The 26,499-nt window shown below is 32.7% G+C and overlaps 1 protein-coding gene across 2 annotated transcripts; it reads left to right on the forward strand.

The window, feature by feature from the left end:
* Positions 1-12,657: 12,657 nt before the first annotated feature.
* LOC110039423 (tRNA (adenine(58)-N(1))-methyltransferase catalytic subunit TRMT61A) lies at positions 12,658-25,225 on the forward strand. 2 transcript variants are annotated; one of them, XR_002295519.1, is made up of 5 exons: positions 12,658-13,019; positions 16,404-16,897; positions 17,498-17,742; positions 18,313-18,620; positions 24,803-25,225. XR_002295519.1 is itself a non-coding variant. In XM_020744478.1 (4 exons), exons 2-4 carry the CDS (start codon positions 16,449-16,451, stop codon positions 18,540-18,542), a joined length of 924 nt encoding a protein of 307 aa, XP_020600137.1. In that variant the 5' UTR covers positions 12,658-13,019; positions 16,404-16,448; the 3' UTR covers positions 18,543-18,881. The 2 variants fall into 2 exon arrangements, 1 of the variants encoding a protein (XP_020600137.1); XM_020744478.1 differs by lacking the exon at positions 24,803-25,225 and having other exon boundaries at positions 18,313-18,881.
* Positions 25,226-26,499: the final 1,274 nt, after the last annotated feature.

A 26,499-nucleotide genomic window follows, 5' to 3' on the forward strand; every position in this document is an offset into this window, starting at 1 on the left:
GAGGCGAGCGTTGGGTGGCCGGACCGAGGAGGTTGAGCCGAGGAGGCCTACACGAGGGGAATGGCCCGGGGAGGCCCAGCCGAGGGTACCGACTAAGGATGCCGAGCCGAGGGCAAAGTATCATTTCTCTGGCTAAACAGAATAACAAAAAAGCATGGAAGTTGTTATCAACTAAATTCTATCCATAATGGATGTGGGGATGAAGAGGGGTACCCTATCATTTCTGCTGAGAGGTCAGTCACTTGTTTCATAGTAAACTTAAAATCGATAGCAAACAAAGGAACCTACGGTACTTGCAACAGCAAACAACTTATGTAACTCTCCAGCTTGTGCAAAACAAAACCCAAGCAACTGCCCATTTCTTGAATAAAAACCAGGGTAAACAATGTAGAAATACATGCTAGCAACCGCACCATCCTTCCGGAACTGAAAGAAGCTCTCGCGTCTTCATCTTCTTCGCTATCCACGGATCTCTCCTCTTCATCATCCTCCTCTGCCCCCCTATCGTCATCGGATGGCCGGTATTCCTCATCTTCCTCGTCGCCGGCTCCGACGCCGCGCTTAACCTTATTCTTCTTCGGGTTCCGCTCCTTCGGCTGCTGTTTGGAAGAAGAACCGACAAGGGAGAAGGCGAGATGCGTAAGCCCGAGTGATTCCAGCCTTGCTTTGTTCTCAGCGATCCTCGTCAGCCTAAGCTTCTCGTACTCGGATATCTCTTCGCCCCCCATTTTTTTTCCCGTTGGTCGAAAGCTCAAGTGAGATGAAAGTTAGCTGCCGAGACCTCCGAAAAAATATTACACTCGAATGAAATCACGTCACTTGAGCTTAAAAAAAAAAAAAATCGGTCGCATAACAATACAGAGAAATATTCTCCCAATATTCTTCAGATATTATTGTATGATATTATGTTCTAAAAATATTTTTTGTATTATAATAACACAATAACATATAAATAACACTGGAGAAATATTCTCTTGTATTACCGACTTTTTTTTTTCTCAACTTCACGTGTGGTGTGATTTCATTAGACCCGCACGTAACTCTACGTGCGGAATCCTGATGTAATATTTTTTTTTTTGTGCCTTGGGGGTCGTTTGGCCCGGGCAAGGAAAAAATATTACACCAGTGCTAATCACGTCACATAAGCTTAGAAAAAAAAAAAAAATCGGTCAAATATTCTGATATTATGTTCTAAAAATATTTTTGGTGTTATAATAACACAATAATATATAAATAACATTGGAGAAATATTCTTTTGTATTACCGAACCGACTTTTTTTTCTCAACTTCACGTGTGGTGTGATTTCATTAGACCCGCACGTAATTCTACGTGCGGAATCCTGATGTAATAATTTTTTTGTGCCTTGGGGGTCGTTTGGCCCGGGCAAGATTTAGGGTGTGTGACTATGAATTCCCATGATAATGAACCATTATTTTAAAAATAATTAGTTGAAATGCGGTTGGGTTCGATCCCGGTCTCCACCCGAGTTCAATTATCCCTCGACTCCTCTTCTAGTCTCTCTCGATCTTGCTTTCTCTCCAGCAATTCTTCTATCCTAGGTATCTCTCCCTCGGCTCCGGTAGCTAGGCGTTATTTATGGTTGATTATTTTCGACTGCGAGTGGTTGTTCTGGTGACCCTTACATTTTTCTCTCTCCCCTCTTCCGTGGTTTGTGCACTCTGTGCTCAGTGTCGTGAAGGAAGTCCTACAGTTTGATGGATCACTTTCTTTGGTTTGTGGTTATTGCGTTGAGGTTTTTATTCTCTCTTCACCTCTCCATTGTCTTCTTCGGCTCCGTATCGTCTATGTGCAGTGTTCCCTCTTCTACTTGTCTTCTCTGTTCTTCACCTATTTTCTCTCTTCGTTGTGTGGTTGTGTGCATTATGCTAGTTGGTTTTATCTTTGTTCGCTCAGTTTTGGTGTTTTTCAGTTTGATATGCTCGGTTATGTGGTATTGATCCTTCATGATGCATCCATGTGGATTTTGGTTTATGTCTTTCACGCAATGTTTGGTGTATCCGAGCTTTAAGGTGATCTTTGGATTTTTTTGTGTTTATCCTACTAGCAATGCTTTGGGTGCCTTGTATGTGGTCTATTTGGTTTCTTTTGGTGCTTATGCTATCGGGAATTTGGATTGCTTTATGAATTTTGATATTGTTGTGGGGAATTTGAAAAATGAATGGAATTTGGTGTTGGATTTGTTAAATGCAATGTTTCGGGTGCCATGTATGTGTTGAATATGGGCTAGAAACATGAATTTTGATTTTAGTGGGAATTCCATGATGGATTTGTATGTTGATATTTTCAGTTTCACTGAAATTTTAATCGAAAAACTGGATATATATTTATATTTTCTGAGGGGGAGTTCAAGGGGCATTTCACTAGAATTCCATGTTGGATTTGTATGCTACCGAAATAATAGGAATTTGGTGTTGGATTTTCATATTGTTATTTTCAATTCTAGTGGAGGTGGTGATGCATGAGAGTTAGTGTGGTATGAATGTGGTAGTGTGTAGCGTGGAGGTGGTGGTGTGGGGTGATTGTGTGATGAGGAGGTGGTGGTGTGGTTTGTCGATCCTGCTTTCTCTCCAGAGATGGTGGTGTGGTGTGTGGATGTGTTGGTATGGAGTGTGATGTGGAGATGGTGGTGTGGTGTGTGGATGTGTTGGTATGGTGGTGTCGAGTGTTGTATGGTGTGGAGGTGGTGGTTTGTGAATGTGTTCGTGTGGTGTGTAGGTGGAGGTGTGTAGTGTGGATGGGGTGGTGTAGGGTGGTGGTGGTTTGTGTATGTGTTAGTATGTGGTGTGGAGGTGGTGGTGTGGTGGGTGGTTGTGTTGGTATGAATGTGTTGGTGTGGTGGTGTCAGGTGGTTATGTGGTGTGGATGTGTTGTGTGTGGATGTGTTGGTGTGGTGCGGAAGTGATGGTGTGGTTTGTCGATGTATTGGTGTGTGATGTGGAGGTGGTGGTGTAACGTGTAGATGTGTTGTTATGGTGTGGACTTCACCTTTGACTCTTTATTAAATTTATCCTTTTTAAAATAATTCTAAAATTCTGGTATTTACTTTACTTTAGGGTACAATTTTTACACAAAAAGCTCTCCCACAAATTTAGTCTATACTACACATGTAGATTTCATGAAAGTGAAATAAACTAAATAAGTAAAATAGGAATATATAAATATAAAACAAAAAATAGACAAGAAAGAAAACATATATAAGCATACTAGAAAAGTAGAACACTATCAATAGTAGCAATCACATCACATCACAATTGTAAAGATCCCAAGGAACCATATAGTAGAGCATCACATTGCAAAAATAAGTTTTAAATCCAAAGAAAATGACATATAACAATTCTCAATGTAGATTGTGGTTCATGAATCACCTAACAAAATCCAACAATCACATAAATGTCCAACATAAATAAACTAAGGAAAGAAAACAAAGTATAACATGCATGCAACCAGATCAAACATTAAGCAAATCTTGAGATCACGTGTCTACTACCTTATCTTCATCCTCTTCCTTCGCCATGGGCTCAACAGTCCCACTGTAGTGCTTGAAAGATGGTGCCTCTGATGTTGTAGGAGTGTTGAGGCTTTGGTGAGCTTAAACATGTCTGATCATATCAACATGAGTGTTAAAGGTCAGATATGATAATAAAACTCCCTAAAATGTTGATCAACATACAAAATAATCTTTTATTCCATATCATGTCGCCACCATTGCAGCTTGTAATGTCTTTGCTCTGTGATTTAAGTTGCTCAGATAGATTGATAAAGGAAGAGGTGGAAGGTTAGGGCTTGAAAGGTGAAAATCTATAACTATTTTCTTCTTTGAAGAAAGTCTTATTGTAAGCCCCTATAGTTTTCTTCATGATAGCTTTCATGAGATGAAGCTGCTCCTCCCCAGCCTCAAATTTTACCCCTTCCTTTAAACATAAGGCAAAAATAATAGCAGGCTACCCAGTCTGATTGTCAAATCCCCCTTTATGATGTTATCGATAGAACTATAATGTCCTTCCCCATATATATGGGCTTCTCCCTCTGAATAAAACAATTAATCATCGCCCTCTCTCTGGTCACTTCACTCACATTGGTCGAAAGAAAATTTTTAGCGAAAAAATAGTGTCATGCCTTTGACTAGATGTTCTTGGAAGAATTTGGAAATGAAATAGTGTCATGCCTTTGACTAGATGTTCTTGGAAGAGCCTATAAAATTAGCAAATTTATAGTCACAAATATGCTAAGAACCACTTGAATCAATCAGAAAAGAAATAATTGCATTTAAATCATCTGATGAAGCCATGAAAAAAGAATACTCATCATAGGGAATATTAGAAAGGCAAAAAAAAGGTATTTATATTTTCAAAGTTGAATTAACTTGCTTTCCCCTCACAAAAATTTATTCATCCAGATGATCCTCAACATCTGCATAAAACTCATGCATCAGAGAAATCACAACAAATTGAGTCTCACAACAAAACCTCTCCCACTTCTTAGTCATAATCAATCCTTCAACCCTACCCCTAGATCCATGAATCTTGTTTCTTGGATAAATTTATTTGACACCAATAAGACATTGTATTGGCCATCAGCCTTGACACACACAACTTTCTTGGCATCAAAAGGGATTGGTTTATTCCCTCCCTTGACTCTTGGAGCCATGAATAACAATAAGGAATATAAGAGATTGAAAGGAAAAATTTAGAGAGGTAAGTGACACATGGTAGAAAAAAACAAATGAAACTTATCGCAAACCCTATAAAAGGCTCTAAAAATCTTACATTTTTCCTCCTCTTCTCTTCCTCTTCTTCTTATTCTTTGAATCAAATGGCTAGAGCCAGGGAAAGCATGGGATTAAAAAACAATCAAGAGGATAAATAAGGCAAGTGAGGTTAGGGGTGTTGTGTTTCCAAAGTGGGTGAACCAACATTGGTTGGATTTAGAAATAGGTGTGTTATACAGAGCAACACTGGGTTGCTTGAATGTTCATTGGGTCACTCATACCTAAGCAGATGTTGGGTTTCTATAGTGGGTGAAGCAGTTCTTGGGTTTTGAAAGGTAGTTTTGGGTTTCCTGAGTGAGCAAGGTGATGCTAGAAACAAAAATCTTATTTTAAGGTTTCTCTAAGTTTTTAAGTAGGCTCCCAAAACAACTTCACACCAACTAGAAATCAAATAAAATAAAGCAGACAAAATCAAAAGCATCAATAAAGCAAAACAATATTAATTCCAAGGAAAATGAGCAATCAAATCATAAGATAACACTTGGGTTGCCTCTTAGTAACATTTGTTTTACTGTCTTTAGCCAGACAATACCAGATTAATTAATTGGGATGCCCCAAAGTCATGATTTCTCTGGGACCAATCATATCACTCTTAAGGTACAAATTTAGTCTCTGGCTTTTTTCCTTAAACATTTGGGCAGTTTTTCTATACTCAATATCAATAATTCCAAAATAGTAAATTTTGACTGTATGAAATTGTCTATATCACCTGAACTTAAATTTTTATGGAAATATATTAATAGTAAACTGTATAATAAATCTCATGTTCAGTGTTAAAATCCTTCTTATTGAGCTTCTAACATTCCACTTTTTCATCTATTACTTATAAATCTTAGTATTTTCATAAGCTTCCATTCTAATTTCTTCTAATTCATTCAATTATAATAATATTTTATTTGATGAATCATTCAAATTATAATTAATCTCTTTAACTACCCGATAGACTTTATGTTGTAATTTAACAAGAAAGTGATAAGTTTTTAAAAAATTAAACTATATGGAGGTATTCCTATATGTATCTTATAAGCTATCCTATAGGCCCACAAAGCATCATCTATCCTAAGAGACCAATCTTCATATTAGTATTAACTATCTCTGCCAAATTATTTTAATTTATCGATTAGAAACCTTTGTTATCTGTTGATCTGGGGTGATACGTAATAAAAATCTTATATTTAATTCCATACTTTGAAACTAATGGCCAAATTATTTTAATTTATCGATTAGATACCTCTATTATCTGCTGATCTGGGGTGATACGTAATAGAAATCTTATATTTAATTCCATACTTTGAAACTAATGTCTCAATTTATTTATTATAAAGGTGGATCCCATCAGCATTAATTATTAATTTAGGTGTTCTAAATTTGTTAACAAAATTTCCTTAAAAAAACTTTAACACATTGAGAATCACACTTAGGTATATTCATAAATTTTATCAATTTAGTGATATAGTCTACGACTACCTGAATGTAAATATTTCCTAAAGATGACACACATTGTCCCATGAATTATTTTCCCAAAATTTTGAATATCTCGAATTCCAAACATTTAGTGATATAGTCTACGACTATCTGAATGTAAATATTTCCTAAAGATGGCACACATTGTCCCATGAACTATTTTCCCAAAATTTTGAATATCTCGAATTCCAAAATCTAATTTGAGAGCTTTTCATTTCCTTAGGAAACATTGCATCTCCTCTAACATTTATCACAACTTTTAATATATTTATTCACATCCTTAAATGAGACAGGCTAATAAAATTCTGATTATAAGATTTTAGAAGCAGTTATAAACCCTCCAAAATGCCCTCCAACTTCATGGTCATGGAAAAATTTAATGATTTCTTCTACCTCATAAACACAAACACATCTCCTAATTTTTTTATCCTTATATTTTTCTAAGGTATGGTTCATCCTAAAGTAGAATCTGGAATAAAAATTAAACTTTTTCTCTGATGGCACGACATATCATATGGAATAATACAATTAACAATGAAATTTACAATATTTTCATAATAAGGAATGTTTTATTTAGCGATCGAAAGGAGTTTCTTCTAAAAAAAATTGATTAATCTTACCAATTGAATCCCTAGATGTTTTTGCTCGCGTCTAGATAAATGATATGCCACCGAGTTTTTACTACATTTCCTATCCGTTATCTTTATATATAATTATTATAAAATAAGTATCAATCTACTCAAACCGGGTTTGATATTTTCTTAGCTACAAGATATTTATTAGCGAAGTGGTCAGCGACAACTTTAATTTTAGCACCTATCACGTATTGTTTAAAATTTTTAGATAAATATAATATGTTTCAGTGGTACTTTAATTCACTTGAGTCTTATTAAGAGTCACAAAATTATAATATATGACATAAAAAAACATTGTTTCTCCACTTGTCTAACACCACCTCTACAATATAATCACTAATATCACACATAAGCTCAAATGAGAATTCCCGATAATGTGCAACAATTACAAGTGCATATACTAATTTCTTCTTCAAAATTTCAAAGACCGCTAGGTATTTTTCATCAAGCACTAAGGCATATCATTCTCTAACAAATGACATGAATGCTTAAAAATCTTAGAGAAGTCCTTATATATCTACATTTGAATCTTACATGCCCTAAAATGCTCCTAACCCCTTTAATAAAAGTAGATAGGGGTAATTTCTTTATAGCCTGAATTTAGGTCTAGTCTACCTCCATCCCCTTCTCAAACACTGTCATAAAACTATCCCTTCACTAATCACACAATGAACATTTTCCCAATTCAATATCAGTTTAGTATCCTCACATCTTTGTAAAACCTTAACAAGAGGTTCAAGGCATGAACAATGTACTAAATACAAAAAAGTAATCCATAAAAATCCAAATCCCTTTCTATATCAAATTAGAATAGATAGTCATCATACAACTCTTAAAAGTGAGAGGGGCATACAAAGTTTGAATGACATCCTCCTAAAGGTAAATATTTCATAAGGACTGGTTAAAGTGGTATTTTCCTAATCTTTAGAAGCTATATGATTTGGTGATATCCTGAATTATCACAATAGAAGCAAAAAATAAGGATGTTATGTCACTTTCTCAAGCATATGTTAAGAAAAGGAAGTGAAAAACAGTCTTTTTTAGTTACTTTGTTCAATTTCCTATAATCTATATAGTTTCTCCATCAAATAACTCTCCTAATGGGTATAAGTTTGTTCTCTTCATTCTTCACTACCATCACTCTCCCAATTTAGGGTAGAAAATAAATTGGGTTTTGCACTTTCTAGTATAGACAATTCTTACTTCCAACCACTTTAAAATCTCTTTATTAACTACCTTATTCATCACAGGGTTTAACCTCCTCTAGGTATCAACTTTTGGTTAATGATCTTTCTCCGTACTTGTTTTATGTATGCATAAGGAAGGGCTTATTCTCTTAATACCAACGATACTCTATCAAAAGCTTTTACCAAAAGTTTAAGGAACTATCATCAACTTCATCTTATAACTCACTCAATTTAATAGAAATTATGATAGGCAATGTTGGAGATTCTTCTGAGAATACATACTTTAATTGCTTAGAATGAACCTTAAGTTGTATTTCAATAGCTTCAAATACTGAATGAACAAAAGGTTTGGCGTTTGACATCCTGTCTAATTTCAAACCTATCACTAATCACTCTCGAGATTGCCTTTAATGGTAGAACATATTCTTTCTCAAGGATTTCACTATTTTCCTTAATCCAACTTTGCTCTATTGAGACCAGCTCCATAATCTTTCTAAATTGGCTCATAATCAACACGTCCACCACTTCTATCTTATGGTCGCCATCCTCACAATAGTTATAGAAAAAAATTATCAAATTTAAAATATTGAAAATGATTTTTTTATTAAACAGATTCTTTCTCAGGGATTTCACTGTTTTCCTTAATCGAACTTTGCTCTATTGTGACCAACTCCATAGTCTTTCTAAATTGGCTCATAATCAATCTGCCCACCACTTCTATCTTATGGTATCCATCCTCACAGTAGTTCTAGAACAAAATATCAATTTTAAAATATTGAAAATGATTTTTTTATTAATAACTGTCATAATAAGCACCCACCCCCCCTAAACATCAATTATTACCCTTTCTATGACTACAGATAACCTACAGAAGGTAATATGGATCTTCTTATATTCCTCCATATATAGGATACTATAAACAATAAGAAAGGTAAATCTATCAACCTTAATAAATGCATCCTCTATCACCCTTTTTGATAGGTAAGCAAGCTGTCAGCTAACTACAAGATTACTTTGGTAGGCTGGACTTCTCCTAATTATAGTTTCTTAAAGATAACCAAAGTCATAATGTTGATATTGGCCTCTATATTACATAAATATTTCCCAAAGAATCTCTCTCTTATATCACAGGAAATGGTAAAACTACCGAGATTCTAAGTATTTTGTGAAGGTTTTTTTTAAGGACCCACTACATACTTCTGTCAGAGCAACAGTCTAAAAATCACATAAGTTTCTCTTCATATTCACATTGTCTTTCGTGAAATTCACATAACTAAGCATTTGTTCTAAAGCTCTAGCAAAAAGGATATTAGTTGTGAGCTTCTTCAACACCTCTAAAAATTTAAATAACTCTTGATTTAACTTGTGTTTTTAAAGTCTCTATGGAAAATGTGATGATGATATCTCTTATTCCTACATAGGCGGTGAGTCAATTTTGTCTAAATTTAGAGTAGCTTTGTAAAATGCCTTCAAGGCTTAGGTTTAGGTTCTTCTGAACTAGACTCCTTCTAGCAACTTCTTCCCACTCCTTCCTACTCCATAATCTAATGGCTTTCACCTGCTCTTTCCCTTCTTTCTCCTTAGAATTCACTTCAATGTTATTAGGCAATGTTCCTTGAGGTCTAATACTCAAATAATTAATAATTTACTCTAATTAATTTTTAATATTCCTTATAGCTATAACTTGACTTTATAATTCGTTCCTCACTTATAACACAATTCATTCTAAAAATAATTTATTTTATTTAAATTTAGAATTCAGTTGAATCCTGGGGAGTAAGTTTATCTCGAATTGTTATTACCCTGTTTATTTCAAATTTCTAAAGAATGAGGTTGGTTTCTACCTAAATCAATGTTTTGGTTATTATTCCAATTGAAAATTGGGTTATTTCTCCATTATGAGTTATATGTAAAAGAATTGGGGTTATTCGGTATATTATTGATAGCATCCATGGTCTCCACAGAAGTACTACGAGGATCCACAAACTATTCATAAACATTCCCTTCTATTACTAGTTATCTTGGTGTTAGAAAAAAACCTAAAGTATTTAGCTTCCTTAAAACAACTATAAACTATGAAGTCCAATTAGATAAAACATAGTATCGTGGACACTGACTACCTTCCTAGGGTTTAATCTCTCAAAAGGCCAATAGAAATTTTTTGTAGCTATCCCCTTCTATCAGTGCATACACATCGTCAAAAGGTTTTGATATTAATGGCCCTCAATTGCATAATCTATGATTGACCTTAAAAATCCCACCAGCCTATTATAAAAAGTCTGAATAAGTAGCCAATTAGAAAGGGCATATTGTAGGCACTTCAAAAATAACTTTTTAAAGCTTTCCCAAACTTCATAGATTGATTCACTCTCAAATTGGTTGAAGGATTTGATATCATTCATAGTGTTTGCAATTTTTGAGGGTGGGAAGTACTTTGCTAGGAACTTTTGAGCTAGGTTAGCTTAAGTGGTGATAGACCTTGGTGCTAAAAAAATTGATCACATTTTAGTCATATGTCTTAGTGAAAAAGGAAATAACCGAAGTTTAATGACATTATTACAGACACTGTTATACCTAAAAGTTACACACATTTCTAAAATTTTGGTTAAGTACACATTAGGATCTTCAGTGAGCGATTCTCTAAGCTGTTGTTATGTATTATTTATATTATGACATGCTTTAGTACAAAGAAATTGACTTCTATGTTGAGGTTATTAATACTCAAGTGAATCCCCTTTACCGAAGGATTGACATACTTCTTATGTAGTCTAGGTTAAATATTTTCTTCCCGAGACTTGTGGCCATTATTTCTAATTTTTTTTTCAGTTTTTTTATTTTGTTGACTATTTTCTCTATTTCAGGGTTGTATGACACTAATTCATTCGGTTTAGTTCTACACATATAATTTAAAGATAACCAATGACCCTAAACTAACATATAACACAAATAATAAAATATAATTTATGAAAAACTTAATAAAACAAGTATATGTGTAGAAAGCAAACATAATAAATCACAAAACACAATTTTTATTTTGAATTTTTATAACATATTAAATATCAAAATAGCAAAAAGAAAGATACTATAAGCTTCAAATCTATATTTCAAAGGTTTAACAAAAATCTTTCTAAACTGGAAATTTAATATCACGTAAAAAAATTGATGTCATGGTGCAGCGAAGCATGCATCAATGACACAAGAATATATGTCGCTCGAGTAATATATATTTATCGATCTAATAGGGAACTTGTTACTTTAACATTAGTTCAAAACATGCAAAATTACTCCGTAAAAGCATAAAAAGGATACAAATAACCAAGAAAACACATGAAATTGCACCACATATTTCTCACACATCTTTTTCTTCCTCTAGAGAAGAAATAAATGCATTTCATTCAAATTTATCTGATTTGAGTGATTAGACAAAAAAAAATATTGATCATTTTGATAAAAAAAAATCAGAGGATCGAATTTCTAATGTCAAGGAGTGAAAGTGGCCCCTAGAGCTAGGTTTGTTCTTGAAAACATGAAAATCAAAGGAAGATTTTGTTATTTTATGGAAAAACCTCCATAGCAGGGGCAAAATTATAATTTCTTAGGCCAAGAGCTTTGTCTCCACCTCATGAGAAATCCTCTTTCAAGTTGTAGAGATTGGTGATGGCTAGTTTCATCTCGACACCAGCCTTCAGTGTCAGCTGTATGGGCATAATCACTATAGCTCACTTTAAGTCCGTCGTCATTGTCATATAAATTTTTCATTGCTTAGATAATTAAGACGTTGAATTTCCGATGACATTACTACTAAACCCTTCACTTTTGCACAAATAAAATTATTCTTAAGAATTATTTAGACTTACCCATGTTGTCCAATATGAGTTATTTTTATAAATAATAATAATAAAAAAAAAAAACTTAAAGTATTAGGAATTACTGGAGTGGCTTTGAGAATTGCTAACTGATAACAACGGTTTGAAAGATAATGAAGGTTCTGATTAGGGGTGTAAACGAACCGAACACGACCGAACGGAGCTTGTGTTCGCGTTCGGTTTGTTTGAAATTTAGTTTGTTTAAAATAAACTCGCGTTCGAAATTGTTCGTGAAGTCACTGTTCGTGTTCATTTCTTAACGAACGCGCCGAACACGAGCTGTTTGAGTTAATTATATAACTTATATTATATAAATATATAATATCTATATTAGTATATTATTAATATAGTATATTAATATATTGTTATTATTAATTTATTATATATTATAATTTATAAAATTTAATTTTTTAAAACATAATACTTTATTATATATAATTATTTAAAATTATTTTATATTTCGAACAATAACGATTCCAACAAGAATGAACGCATTATTGTTTGTGTTTTATTCATTTAACTAATCGAACGAAAAAAATTTAGTCACATTCTTTTTATTTACTTATCAAATAAATCCAACACGAATTCATTGACAAATCAAACACGAATTATTCACAAATAAAGAGCTCCTTTTTATTGCCCTAATTCTGATGTTACAATGTAGCTACGATTTATCCTTATTACATATAATCCTTGTTAGATATATAAGATGCCCAAAACCCTCGCCTTCACTTTTATTTCGCGCCTCAACCCTCCCCCTGTTTCGCCCTAAATCCCGACACCTCACTCCTCTACCGGGCAAAACCTTCGCGATACAGTAACCATCAGAGCTAGCTGGTAGGACAATAACAAGGTCGCGGCTTTTAGAGACCACCAAAACTCTCATCCTTCCGCTCCGCTCTTACCCGTAACCTTTGAGTAAGGCATGCTTGTTCGCGCCATTCTCCTTGTCTTTGTGATACAGTGGCGATTCGAGCTAGCTGGGAAGACCATGACGGGATCGCGGCTTACAGAGACCACCGAAAGTCTCATCTTTCTCATCCTTTCGCTCCTTTCCTACCTGTATCAGTGAGGAAGGTAAGCTTGCTTGCACCATTCTTCCTCTTCAAGTTGCTTGTTCAGGCATGAGATGTGTAAAGATATAAGAATTGTGTGCCATGTATATAAATGTCTTCTACTTATTTAGGTTAATATGACCAAGTCCTGTTAGTTCTACCTCTGCCTTTCTTAATATAAGTTAAGCCTAAAACATTACTCTCATAGCTAGATCACTAACCCTTTTACGGATATAATTTAGGTTTGATTTAATTAAGGTGTAGTTTAGCCTTAGTTCATATTAGGTTTTAATATAGGCTTTGATTTATGATTGAGTTTAATTATATATTTATTTAAGTATACATTTGAGTGATGATGAAGTTTGGTTAGGTTTTGGTTGTGAGTTAAACTTGATTTAAATTGGATTGAGTGTTGCTTTAAGTTTAATTGCTTGGATTAAGCTATGGTGACCTTGAATTAAACATAGATTTTGATTCTCCTTATTTTTAGACTTAGGTTGTTAAGATGTTTAATTTTAGGTTTAAATTTAGTTAAAATGTAGGCTTTGATTTGATTGATATTAATTTGATTTAAGGGGGATTTGTAGTTTAGACTTATGTTGTAGGTTTAGATTTATTTTGTTTTGAGCAGACTGTAGTTTGGTTTAATTTTAAGCTTAGTTGGTTTTAATTTTGAATTTAGTGAATTATGCTTAGGTTTTATTATATTTTGGAGTAGATTAGGTTTTAGAATTTGATTTTGGACTTAGTGATGCTTAGGTTTTAGGTTTAAATCTAAAGATAATAAGAGTGGGCAATAAATGGTTCCAAGTGATGCTCTAGTGGTGTCATCCCTAGTTTGGGCATGGACAAAAAATTCATTAGTATTATGACGTAACAGAAGTTACACCAAGCTTGCCAAGGCTATTGATGATAGAGAACTGGTGAGTGTGTATGTACAGAGCAGAGAGAATCATAAGAGAGAGTGAAGATTATGACTGGTGCAACATGATAGCTATCTTACAGTTTACTAGCTTTAATGATTAGATTATAGTGGATGCTTGACAACCCAATAATATGTTACTATTTATTTATCATATTTGAAACTTTTTTAGTTTTATGAAAAGTGAATTTCACATGCTTCAATCGACACATAACATGAATTTATGCATGATATAGCTAGGATATATCTTCAGATGAAGTTTTTTTTAATATATGCTAAAGTAGATTATATCCAACCCATGCATCTTCCTTGAAATAATCAAACTTTGTTTCCAATTATTGGTATTAATGGTTTTAAAAAAAAGTGAATGAAACATACCAAATTGGATTTAAATTTTATGTATGATCATGTAAAGCTCTAGAAAATCAAATTGCACATCACATGCGCTGATTTACTAAATGGTAACAATGCTTTCACAACTTGAATCGACATGTTTGAAAATTTGAAGGTTTTATTTACATTAATAGAACGATATGATAAAGTATTCATCGATTGATTGTTTAACATGGATTCATGATTGGGTTTCATTACTTTTTATGGTTTGGTTAAGTTAAATTATTTATATGTTTGTTGGTTGTTATTTATATTTGGATTCAAGTTATGTGAATTAATCTATGAAATGTTCCTTATGAGTGATAAGGTCTAAGATACTGATGTGTGATGTGGTGGATTGCATGAGAGTGATTGAGCATATGAAACGACCAGTGGCTATAGTTGAGCGCTAAAGTGGTGCGAGAGAGCAATGACATGCAAAATATTCAAATGCGGGCAATGCATGATGTAAGGACTTCTATAAGTAGTTATGGATGTGCCTAAAGTTGCATATAAATTGAGTTGATGGCATGAGATTCTATGGAGTATGATAGATTAGTTGAAGTGAATTATAATGATGGAGGTTGGTCAAAACAATGTCGAAGGATTTGAAGGATACATGATCATAGTTGATGTTAATATGAGTGATGATTGATTAGGATTAAAGGATGGGAAAGTTGTGGAGATATATATGAAGCAAAGGCGATAGATGCATGCAAGTGCATAAAAAGCAAGTATGCAAACAAGGCATAGCTACCAGGCCAGCAAGTGTGCATTTACATGAGCATGTAGGCATTGTGTATGCAAATAAGTGGGTTGAGTGATCCATTTGTGAAGCATACAAGTAAAGCAATGGAGTGCGATATAAATGTTTGCGTTTGTGGCTTAAAAAGATAAGGACAAATGCTTAGAGGCTATAAAAGGAGGTGTTTTGTTTATAGTTGAAGGCATGATCCATAATAAGTTGGATGTAATGCTATGATAATGGTTGTCTTTTGCTTTGTTACCATTTAGTAAAGAGTGGAGCAATAAAAATAGAAGATAGTGACAATTTTGTTAAATTTTAATTATTGTGAAAGGTAGAATGCAATGTAGTGGAAGTTCTAAGGAGATAAACTGATGAAAAAAAATATTAGATGATTGAATACCTCAAAGAAAGTAGCTAGAGGTCGAAAGAAAAAAATGTATTAGAAAACACTAGAAATGAGAACTACTTTGTATAGGAAGTAACTCTAGAAATGCGAATCAATCCCAATAGAGGAAACTATATATATATATATATATATATATATATATATATATGAGTAATTTTAAACGAACATAAGATTTTCAAATAGTTCTAAAACCAATAACATTAAAGTAACTAATACTTTTTTTAAAATGTTACATGTCCAAGAATAATTTTCTTATAAACATTATTTACAATAATAATGTTTCCAAACTACCTAATTAATAAATTAGTTGGAGAACACATACAAGTAGAAATAATCATAAAATGCATTAAATTCTTTGAAAATCATCTTACTCTCATAATGAAGCGAGATAAATTGCATAGTTAACACTTTATACGTGTTTTCACTAATTTAGGTATGCAATGCTCAACAATTATACATGTTTCATGGGTACATGTATGCAATAAGCATGTGCTGCCCCGCACCCCCATCGCCAAAAAAAAAAAAAAAAAAAAAAAAAGAAAAAAAAAGAAAAAAAAAGAAAAAAGAAAACCGTGCATTGAATCGCATATACGGTTGACCTTAATTACCTAAGTGTGACGACATCCCTGTGGATCATCCGCCAGTGGACCAACCAAACCCTAAACCCCGAGACCTCTCCGGAATATAATCTGTCATCACTGACCCTCGAAACTATACTTTTTTTCCTCATTAATCAACCATAATCCAATTTATGTTTCTCGGTCGTGTATCCCGTCCCCTTCACATCGATATACTACTGTTAAGAGTCAATGATTCACTTTTGGAAGAAAAAAAATGGTTTTTATGGTATGGTATTGTTCTCTTGCTACTTAGTTCAAAAAATCCTATGTTTTCTGCGAAACTTTACCTTGTTTCATTCTTGTAATTGGTCTCAAAAAGATTATTGTTTGGAATATAGGAACATATTGCATTGTGGCGATAAATTTCAAGTGATTTTGCGAGGATGTTTTCTTCAGATCCATCAAAAAGGAATACATTTCAACGCCGCATCTGTGATGGTGATCTACTGATTTTGTATGAGAGACATGATAACATGAAAGCTATCAAAGTAAAGCAGGGTTCCGAATTCCAGAATAGATATGGACTTTTTAAGCATTCTGACTGGATAGGGAAACCTTTTGGTTCCAAGGTATTCAGCAACAAGGGTGGTTTTGTTCATCTCTTATTTCCAACACCTGAGTTGTGGACTCTGGTTCTCAGCCACAGGACTCAGATTTTATACCTTGCTGATATCAGTTTTGTGATATCCTACCTGGAAATTGTTCCGGGCTGCGTGGTTTTAGAGTCAGGGACTGGTAGTGGTTCTCTAACTACTTCACTTGCTAGAGCTGTTGCACCCTCTGGCCATGTCTATACATTTGATTTTCATGAGCCAAGAGCAGCGTTGGCTAGGTATGCAGCTGATCCCTCCGTTAAAATTAAACTTTGATTTTAATTTGATGATCATAAATATTCCAGCTTTGAAGTAATATAAGATTGGGAGGACTATGAACTGGATTTTGTAATAACTAACTCCTTAAGAATTATTTTTAGTCTTCAATAGAGACGGGCAAAGGTTCAAAACGTTAGATGTTTCAAACACTGAAGAGATACCAGTCTGTAACAGCTGTGAAAATAGTTTCATGCACATTCCTAAATGCAAGTAATACTTCCATCGACAATGTTAAACCAAAATCAAATGTTTTTGAACACAGACATAAACAAATTGCCATCCAATATTTTTTCTCTTATTTTTAACAGATATTCTCTCACAAATGTACCTTAAGGTTTCATCTGTTGTTCACGCTCTCTTGTATTTGTTTATCACAAAATCATTTCTTGTTCATTCTAGTGATTTTCATAGCACTCTTACATTTTCTTTTTAGATTTTATAGATTTAATTTCTAAATTGTGGAATTGATTCTCCTCCTTTATTAATTTATGTTTATTCAGCTTTCTGTAGATATATCATTTCCTTTTCACTGTTGTAATATCATACGTCATCCATGACAGGGAAGATTTCAATACGAATGGGCTGGGAAGTCTTATTACTGTTTCTGTTAGGGATATCCAGGGAGAAGGCTTCCCTGATGAGTTTTGCAGAGTTGCAGACTCTGTGTTCCTTGACCTTCCACAACCATGGTTAGCGTTGCCCTCTGCAGCAAAAATGTTAAAACATGATGGTGTTCTTTGCTCTTTTTCTCCATGCATAGAGCAGGTGCAACGCTGTTGTGAAATTTTACACAGCAATTTCACTGGTAATGTCAGTGTTGCACTTATTTTTCTCTATTGAATGCAGATATCATATTTGCGTGACTGTTATATCGTTCGTCTTGCACCAACGCCTGGATCCACTTTTTTTTTGGCCCCGCCTACGATTTCTTTTGTTTTTTGAATGGAATTGCATAACAATCTTTATTTTGTGCCATTGCTAGATATTTTTTCTTTGGTCATTTACATTCATAGCACACAATTCTTAATGTATTTACATACTGGACAGTTAAACTTTCAAATGTACACACATAACCCTCAAATCTTTAATATCACATAAAAATAGTACTATTACCCTTTTTTTTAAAACAAAATACACCTTTTCATGCATAGGTTTAAAGCATCAAAATGTTATGTAAATATCAAAGTTTAGGTGTGAGATATGTAAATTCATATGAATTGTGTGCTATGGATGTAAATTTTCCTTTTTTTCCTTTGTCAAGCTCTTTGTTTCCCATGACCTATTTCCACTTCTCCTGTCATGTAGATTCTGGTTATGATTTTTTTCCTTGGCAAGTAATTTTGGCTGATCCAAGTGGGATGCTTCTATCATGTAGATTTAAGAACCTTTGAAGTTCTTCTCCGGACATATGAAATCAGAGAGGGTAGGATGGAAGTTGGAAGAAATGGAGGACCTGCTGTGTTGAAACCACATAAGAAACGTCAGCATTTGTCCAGTGAAGGAGAATGTGAGGATGATGAAAGAGCAAGCGTAATGGTTAAACCATGCAATGAAGCAAGAGGACACACTGGTTATTTAACTTTTGCAAGACTTGCTTTTACCTGATTTTGACCAAGTTTATTAAGCTACATCGTGATTGTTCTCCCAATTCATTCTTTTCTGAGAAGTGATAAAGCCTGCAAGGTTTATACTGTTTGTATTCTCTATTTATATGATTGCCGTGCTTTTATGAAGTTTATTTTATTGGATTTTGTGCTTAATCATCATTCCTGTTTTAGTTATTTTCGCACGCAAACTTACTATTATTATTTCTGTATCAATCAAAATGACAATCTCGTGTGAGGAAATTGATAGGTGAGTTTTAAATTGACCTGGAGGAAAAATGTAGCAATTATTTGCCTTAGCCTTATTAATGTTTAATTACTAACCGGTATTCATCTGCTTGAATTGTGTCATGGGAGCTTCGGATTTTACTTGAGAGTATTTTTTTTTTCATTTTCTTTTGGATAATCAAAACTAGATATGTGTCAGTTTTTTGTGATGCTGCAACAATTGTTCACCTGATATATTTCTAGATCCAAAATTTATCTTATGGCCTTTAAACCATCTTGATGGTTTATTTGGAAAGTAGGCAAATTTCCTCTCCCTTGAAGATTTTTTAGAAGTTGTTGGGCATGAAGCTACTGATCGTTTATGACTGGAATTAGGTGTTGCTATGTTTTAGAGAAACCAAAAGCACAGCTGGAATGCTTTGTAAAAGTAAATTTTCGTACCACTGAATGTATTTCAATCCAATTCATGAATTTTTGTCTTTCCTAGATGTCATCTTTAGCAAATACCATATGCGAATGCATGGGAAGAAATTTGTCAGAAAAAGATTTGGAAATAAAATGATTATTTGAAAAATTAATAGAAGAAATATATTATATAAAACAAAAAAAAAACATTGATAGATTTACCTATACAATATGAAGACAAGTAATTAATTGTAATAAAATTAATATTTTATATATTTTTAGACGTATTAGCTGTAAAAAATAGTATTTTTATGGTGCTTTAATCATAAAGCGTATTTTAAAAATGATTTCATCTTCTAAATAATAGTTGTAATAATTGCTTTAAAATGAGTAATATAATAGTAATTATTATAAATAGTGTTTATAATAATTGATTTTCAATGTGATTTTTATTACATTATAAGTTGTTTTATTAACTATATCATAATATATTTTAATTTGCACATTTTATAGCATTTAGGCATATGCACTTAATGTGACAAGTTAGCTATATATCATATGATTTTACAAACATATTTGTTATATTCATGGGCTAACTGATATTACACAGATTTGTTATATTTCATTAGGTAAATATATTTGATGATTTTATTAGATTTTTGAGAACATATGTTGTGTAATTTTGATCTCTTATTAATAAATACTAGGTTGCTTGCTAAATATTTTAATTTGCATGATAATTGTTTGCCTCCCCTTATTACATTGTTTTATAAGTAGGTATCTAATGGCCGAATTGTTGGTTTTAGTGAAGGGATAAAATGCAACACATTCAAACTTATAAAAGTCTTTTCAAAATTTTTGAATTTATCGGGGAGTTTTTTTCTACATGTCCCCTATCAATATTTAAATTAGCAACCTCATATCAATACACATTTCAACACATCTAGATTGCATCCGTCTTTTTCGATCCCATAAAAAAAATTAATTATTGGTTTTTGAAACTTCATGATGTCTTTGCCACCCTTTGTTTGTGAGTGTATAAACATCACTTTATCGCCCATGCAGTTTGTATGAGTAAAACTGATGAAAGAAATGTTATGCATAATATTTGGGTCGTAAAGGTAAAGTTGAAAAAGGAAAGTTAATTCCCTTTGGTTAGAAGCCCTCCCTATTAATATATAAATTTTCTCAGGGGTCTTTTAGGATGTCTTGGATGTCCTCATCAAGCTTCTGTATAGGTTAGCATGCTCCTTATGCTGAGAAGTTTGTAGCCATATTATTTTTGATATCATTGGTTGTCGATAAATTATATGAGCCATCATGTTTTACTCTCCTTTTTATACAGTGATCAAGTTGAATTATTGTAGATACGCTAAGTATTTCATTTCTCAAGCTTTTAAAGCTCAACCGCATTCAGAGATATTGAAGTGGCTTGTGATTTATATGAAATGCTATTTCTCCAAGAAGATAAGCTTGCCATTGTTTTACTAAGTGTGAGAAGCTCTTTATCATACTATATATATATAGCATCAAAATGTATATATATATATATATATTGAGTACCTTGAAACATCTCGAAGCAGTATGCCGTAGTTCTTCTTTCTTGCATATATTGTTGCGAGTGCACGTCCAGATGCATCAACCTTTATGTTAAATAATTTCTGAAGGTGCTTCAAGGCCAGAACTAATGCCTTGTTTAACAGCCTTTTGAGATTGACGAAACAAACTCTCATGTTTTCTCTCCTAGGAGAATTTTTAATTGCCTTCAGCAAATGCAAAGGTAAATTGGGTACATTGAAGTTGCTGAAGAATTTTGTTACATCCATGCATAGTCCCATGAAGCTTCACAGATCAGTCTTGTTCCATTGTTGCGATCATTCACTAAGTGCCTGTATTTGTTCTGGGATGATCTTGATATCCTTGTTGTCAACTTCAAAGCCAAAATAAATCAAATCCAAAATAAAACAGAGACTTCTTTCCAAACACGCACTTCCTCAAAATTTGGATGAGCTAATTCTTCTTTAGGAGGCTGAATGTTTTTTACATATATCTCAGATGTTTCATCAATGTTCAACTGTAGATGAGAATGTTTTCAAGATATACAATTACAAAATTCTTCTAAATGGTCTCAAAATGGTTATTAAACATGAATATTGTTGGTCTTTGTGGAGATCAGATGGCATCGCCATCCACCAAAGAAGTCTATTTGATCTTGAACAATGTCTTCAACATGTTCTTCATGTATAGGGCTGAACCAAGCATTGAACAAACTCCTTGTGCTCAGCTCGATTCAAGCTTATTCATGATTATTTTATTAACTAATGGAATAAGCACGATCACTTTTATAAATACTTGATAGTTTAATGAACAACTTTGAATAACTTGGTACTCTATTTTCTTAGGATCATAAATAGTATCATTTAAATTTTGCAAATAAGCTCGTCAAAAAGCTCAATTAATGTTTGATATAAAGCTCAATTAAGGCTCAAAGCTCGAGAAGACATTCATCGAGGAAATGACAAGTGAATAAGCTTAGTTCAATTGAGTCTCATTTGTTAAGTTTAATAACTTGGGTCGATAATTATCATTTATTTTTTCAGACAAGCCGCTCATTTGGAATTTGTTAAATGATAATATGAAAAAGTTGAGCTAAGCTCATACCAAGTTCAAACAAGTTCTTAGTATGTGAGCTCGAGTTTAAACAATATCACAAAAGCTTATATCGAGTGTGAGCTGAGCTTGAACAAACTTTTGATAAATCAGTTCGATGTCGAACAATCTTCAGCTCAAATCAATCTATTTGTTGCCTTATTCATGTGCCTAGATTTGGTGATGACCTAATTATTTATCCAAAATATTGAAAACTATGACATGCTTATGTTGGTCTAATATGATATCACTTGGGAGGTGAATAGTGAATCTTTATTAGGATTTTATTTGGGGCTTTTTAGTTGGCAACATTACCTGTGCATTGCATTAATAATGCATGGAATTTAATTTAGTTGATTTGGTAGAATTTGAAATTTAATATAAAATAACAATATATTTAAAATTCAGCCGTTAGTTCATTTTCTTTTTATTTAAAATTCGTCCGATTTGGCTAATTTTCAAACTCACACTCAATGTAATGTGTCGTCGCAGCTACCCCCATTGCCTGCTGTGGCCAACACATTAAATTTTACATTGAGATATATTGTTTTCATTTTACTTAAAAAAAAATAAAATAAAATAAAGTAGTCCATTTATTTTATAATGAGCCAACAACTCTAAAATATTTTAAATACAATACATTATTTCTGCATTGCATTTATTTTATATTGCATTATTTTTTTTGTTGACCAAAGAACCCCTAATTCGTAGTAGTCCCTTAAAGATGAATTAAGAATCCAAAATTAACGTCTAGATTGATAAATCATGCTTAAATGTATAATTTTTTGTTAAGCATACCAACAATCCATTAATTAAGGGACAAAGTAATCATTTAATGAATCATTTATAAAATGTATCCAAAGGACAAAAACTCCTATAATTATCATATCTATTGGTAGGCCTTGGTGAATCATTAATTGCTTTATCCTTATCAAAATCAACAAACAATGTTTCACCATATACAACAAACCCTATAAGTATCACAAATGGCGTCACAACATATGACGTTTCAAAGTAATATTTCCTAACATTCAAATATAATCTCTTAGCTTTCAAGGCCTCTTTAGATGCAATTAATGATCATGTCATGTTTTGCTATAAATTAAAATATCATGAAAACGATCAATTAGAAATTTTTTAATGAAACATCATAATAAGACAATTCATTATCCTTATGAAATTACTATATACTTTGATTAATATATATAAGGCATTACTAATCATTGATACAATTCATATTTTATCATAAATCATAATTTCACTTATCACCTTTCTCATTCTAATTTGATGATAGCCAATTAACCTAATCGTATAAAAGATCGCACTATCATTTATGATGTCTAGCTTATCATCTGAACAAAGTATGTGAAGTTATATTTATTTGTGATTTTATTGATGACTTCACTATCCACACACTCCAACTCCATTCTATTTTTACTTGTAAGCAAAGTTAGGATAATACGATGACTCACTCTCTTTATAATAATTTCCCTGAGCAAATCATTAACTCGTCTTTAAGGTTGAACATATTAAGTTGGATTTATCTTATATTGTGTACATTAATCAATGATGCCTCAGGAACTAAATTAACAGCATGTTGTATATTCTTGCGATTCATTATAAAATTTAGCAAAACTAATATCTTGAAAATCATTCAAAAATTGTTTAACGTCATTAGGAAAAGACAGTTTAAAGCATGACAACATCTACTCAATTGTTGCTATGTTAAAGATTACACCCCCTTGCATGCTCTATTTCACAAAAGTAAATTTATTCAAAATAAACAAATTTTTTTTTTTAATTTTGTTCGGAGTACTAGGTACTATTGCAAACTCAATACTCTCAAGTTGTGTAGGTTTAAGAACAAAAATTTTGCATAATTATTGAATGCATGTGTTAAACTTTCCAAAATGAGTACTATATTGATCATATAACAAATGTCTACTAGGAATAACACGAGTAGCAATGGTAGGTGACACATCACATTAAATTCTATCGATGTCGATAGCCAACTAAATGGAAACTAAACACCTTGGGAACACAAAAGTAACATCTTTAGGCATTTTATCTAAGTAGATAGCCTCTTTTATTACACCAAATTATATGATTGTAGATGTAGTTTAAGTTTTAATATCTTGCAATTTAGAGCATTCTTATACATGATATTCATACAACTTGCACCACAATATTATGTATGTAAGGTTTCTTCTCTTGTTTAAAATTTGTTTAAAAGATTGCAATTCTCTTGCAATTTAGCTTAATTTTAGGCGTAGTTATTGTGCAACACATGAAATTCAATGGATTATCCACCAAAGTTTTTTCAGGATAATTGATTTACTCATCAAACACTTGCACATCATTAGAATAATTGATTTCATTTTGATCATCCGTCACATTAATATGCAAATTCCTATGCGGACACTCATCATTATAATGATCAATTTGATGACACTTAAAAAGCAAGTTTTGATTGAAGTCTAGATCTTCATGCAAATGCATATAATTTCCCCTTGGTGTTCTTATTAACTTTAATGCTATTTCCCTTAAATGTAGCATGCATAGCATATTGAATTTAATTGTTTCAATGAAAATAATGCAATACTTAAGAGTACTAATAATCTTAGACACAAGAAACTCAATATTTGCTTAGATTCCAATGCAATTCGAAAAGAATGCTCAATGATGGAATGTGGTATCATCTCTCTTTTAATACTAGGATATTAAATAATACAAAATCTAAATAGTGTGATTTTAGGAGCTTCAATAACCCTTGTAAGAATAAAAATTTCAGTAAGGGGTTATTTGGCTGAATGTTTCTTAAAATGAATGCATCTTAGAAATGCGAGGAATCCATATATTTTAACATGCAGGAGTTATTCGGTTATATGAAAATTAAATGCTATAAACATTTTCCATTTTAGAATGCATTGCAAAGACTCTCTTTCTTCTCTTTCATTATTAACCATTCAAGGACTACAGAGAGGTTGTAGATGCGGAAGGCGACAAAGTGGTGCAGCCTAATCTTGGTTGACGAGGCAGGGAACATGACTGGATGTTGATGATGTGGTGACGTGATGCAGGTGAAGAGAGCGATATTGCGGCAAATGTACAATTTAGAAATTTGTCAATTCGGCCAATTTTCTTATGTAAGAAAAATGGGTAATTTGCCGTATTTCAAATCTCTCAATTGTTTATTTTAAATTTCTTTTGCTTCAAACTAACCACAATAAATTTGAAGTGATGCTAAGTAATTACAATACACTCCTAATGCAGCCAACCAACTAATCATATGTATATTACTGTATTTAATAAATATTTTAGGCCACTTTTTAATGGTTGTTAAACCGTTAAACTTGTCATGCAAACAATCGCGATGATACAAGTTCAGGCACTTTAACAAAAGTTCGTTGTAACTTTTCTTTTATTCCATACCTCAGCTGCTTTATTATTGCCCTGTAATAGATTTCTCAAAATGGATAGTCTTACTAAGACAGCCTAGTCTGGAAGTATGTTGTTGCATCCTTGTGGAATGTTGAAGATAATGTTGGGGAGTTTGTTATATGCAATACATGATATTCTTAATTCTCTGCAAAAAAAATATTTGTTCAAGTGTTGTTTACCTGCTTTTTCTTCACATATATTATGATGAATAATGCTTCTTAAATGCTCTAAATGAAGTCGGCTGTGAAACTATTACAGGGAAAGCTGTGTTTTTATGTTCTCTGTAGTTTTGTTTTAGGATTTCCTTTAGGACAATCATTTTTTTTGGAAGATTTACATGCATACCACTCAATTATTGTGTATTTTCATATTTAACTTCTAAACTTCAAGTTTTGCATATATGTCACCCATGATGCATGAAAAGGTTTATTTCACATTTTAATAGTTAAATAATGGTACTTTTGATGTGTAAGAGTTAGGTGGTATAAATCTAAAAAATAAAGATTAGGTGTTAGCATTTGGTATGCATGTAAATGCCCCTTTTTTATTAGACTGCTGTGCTGCTACTATTTGGTGATTATGATTGATTGGCACATGCATTATCTTAAAGTACAAGGACACATGCATTAGTAGTTGGGATCATTTTTTGTTGTTATTATTATTTTATTTTATTATAAATTAAAAACATGTTTGATTTCTTATCAAGAGTTTCTTTTTTCTAAAATTGCAAAATGCAATGATTGGTGGGGTGGGCAATGACAGTTAACGGTGATGATGATTGTACAATGTTTGAAACAATAAGGCATCCAAGATTAACTTTTTGTAGGTAAGAATATATAAGAAAATAGCAAAAAACAATTCCTTTGAAGCTATCCCGAATTTCATGCAAATCATGATGCATTTGTAATGCGCTCTGAAAGTTGTTAGAATGGAAGATTTCCGTACGTACCACTCAATCCCTATGTATTTACATATCTTAACATGCCTAAACTTCAATTCTTACATACCTGCCCATCTTTATATATGCATGAAAGGCTTTCACTTTTTAACAGTTAAAATGGTGGTATTTTTGATGTGATATGAAGCATTTGGGTGTTCTTAATGTAAAAAGTAAAGTTATGTGTTAGATATGCATACACTTAAGAAATGGGTGGCATGTATGCAATTTCCCCCAAAAAATATTAAAAATAGGCTATGAGACTGATAGATGGTATCACTACTGGTATAGAAATACT

The sequence above is a fragment of the Phalaenopsis equestris genome, unplaced genomic scaffold, assembly GCF_001263595.1.
Source record: "Phalaenopsis equestris unplaced genomic scaffold, ASM126359v1 Scaffold000002, whole genome shotgun sequence".
Lineage (NCBI taxonomy): Eukaryota > Viridiplantae > Streptophyta > Magnoliopsida > Asparagales > Orchidaceae > Phalaenopsis > Phalaenopsis equestris.

Coding starts and splice junctions, on each gene's coding strand:
- LOC110039423 (XM_020744478.1), top strand. CDS start 16,449: ATGTTTTCTTCAGATCCATCAAAAAGGAATACATTTCAACGCCGCATC. Junction 16,898..17,497: donor CCAAGAGCAGCGTTGGCTAG/GTATGCAGCTGA, acceptor CATCCATGACAG/GGAAGATTTCAATACGAATG. Junction 17,743..18,312: donor TTTACACAGCAATTTCACTG/GTAATGTCAGTG, acceptor TCTATCATGTAG/ATTTAAGAACCTTTGAAGTT.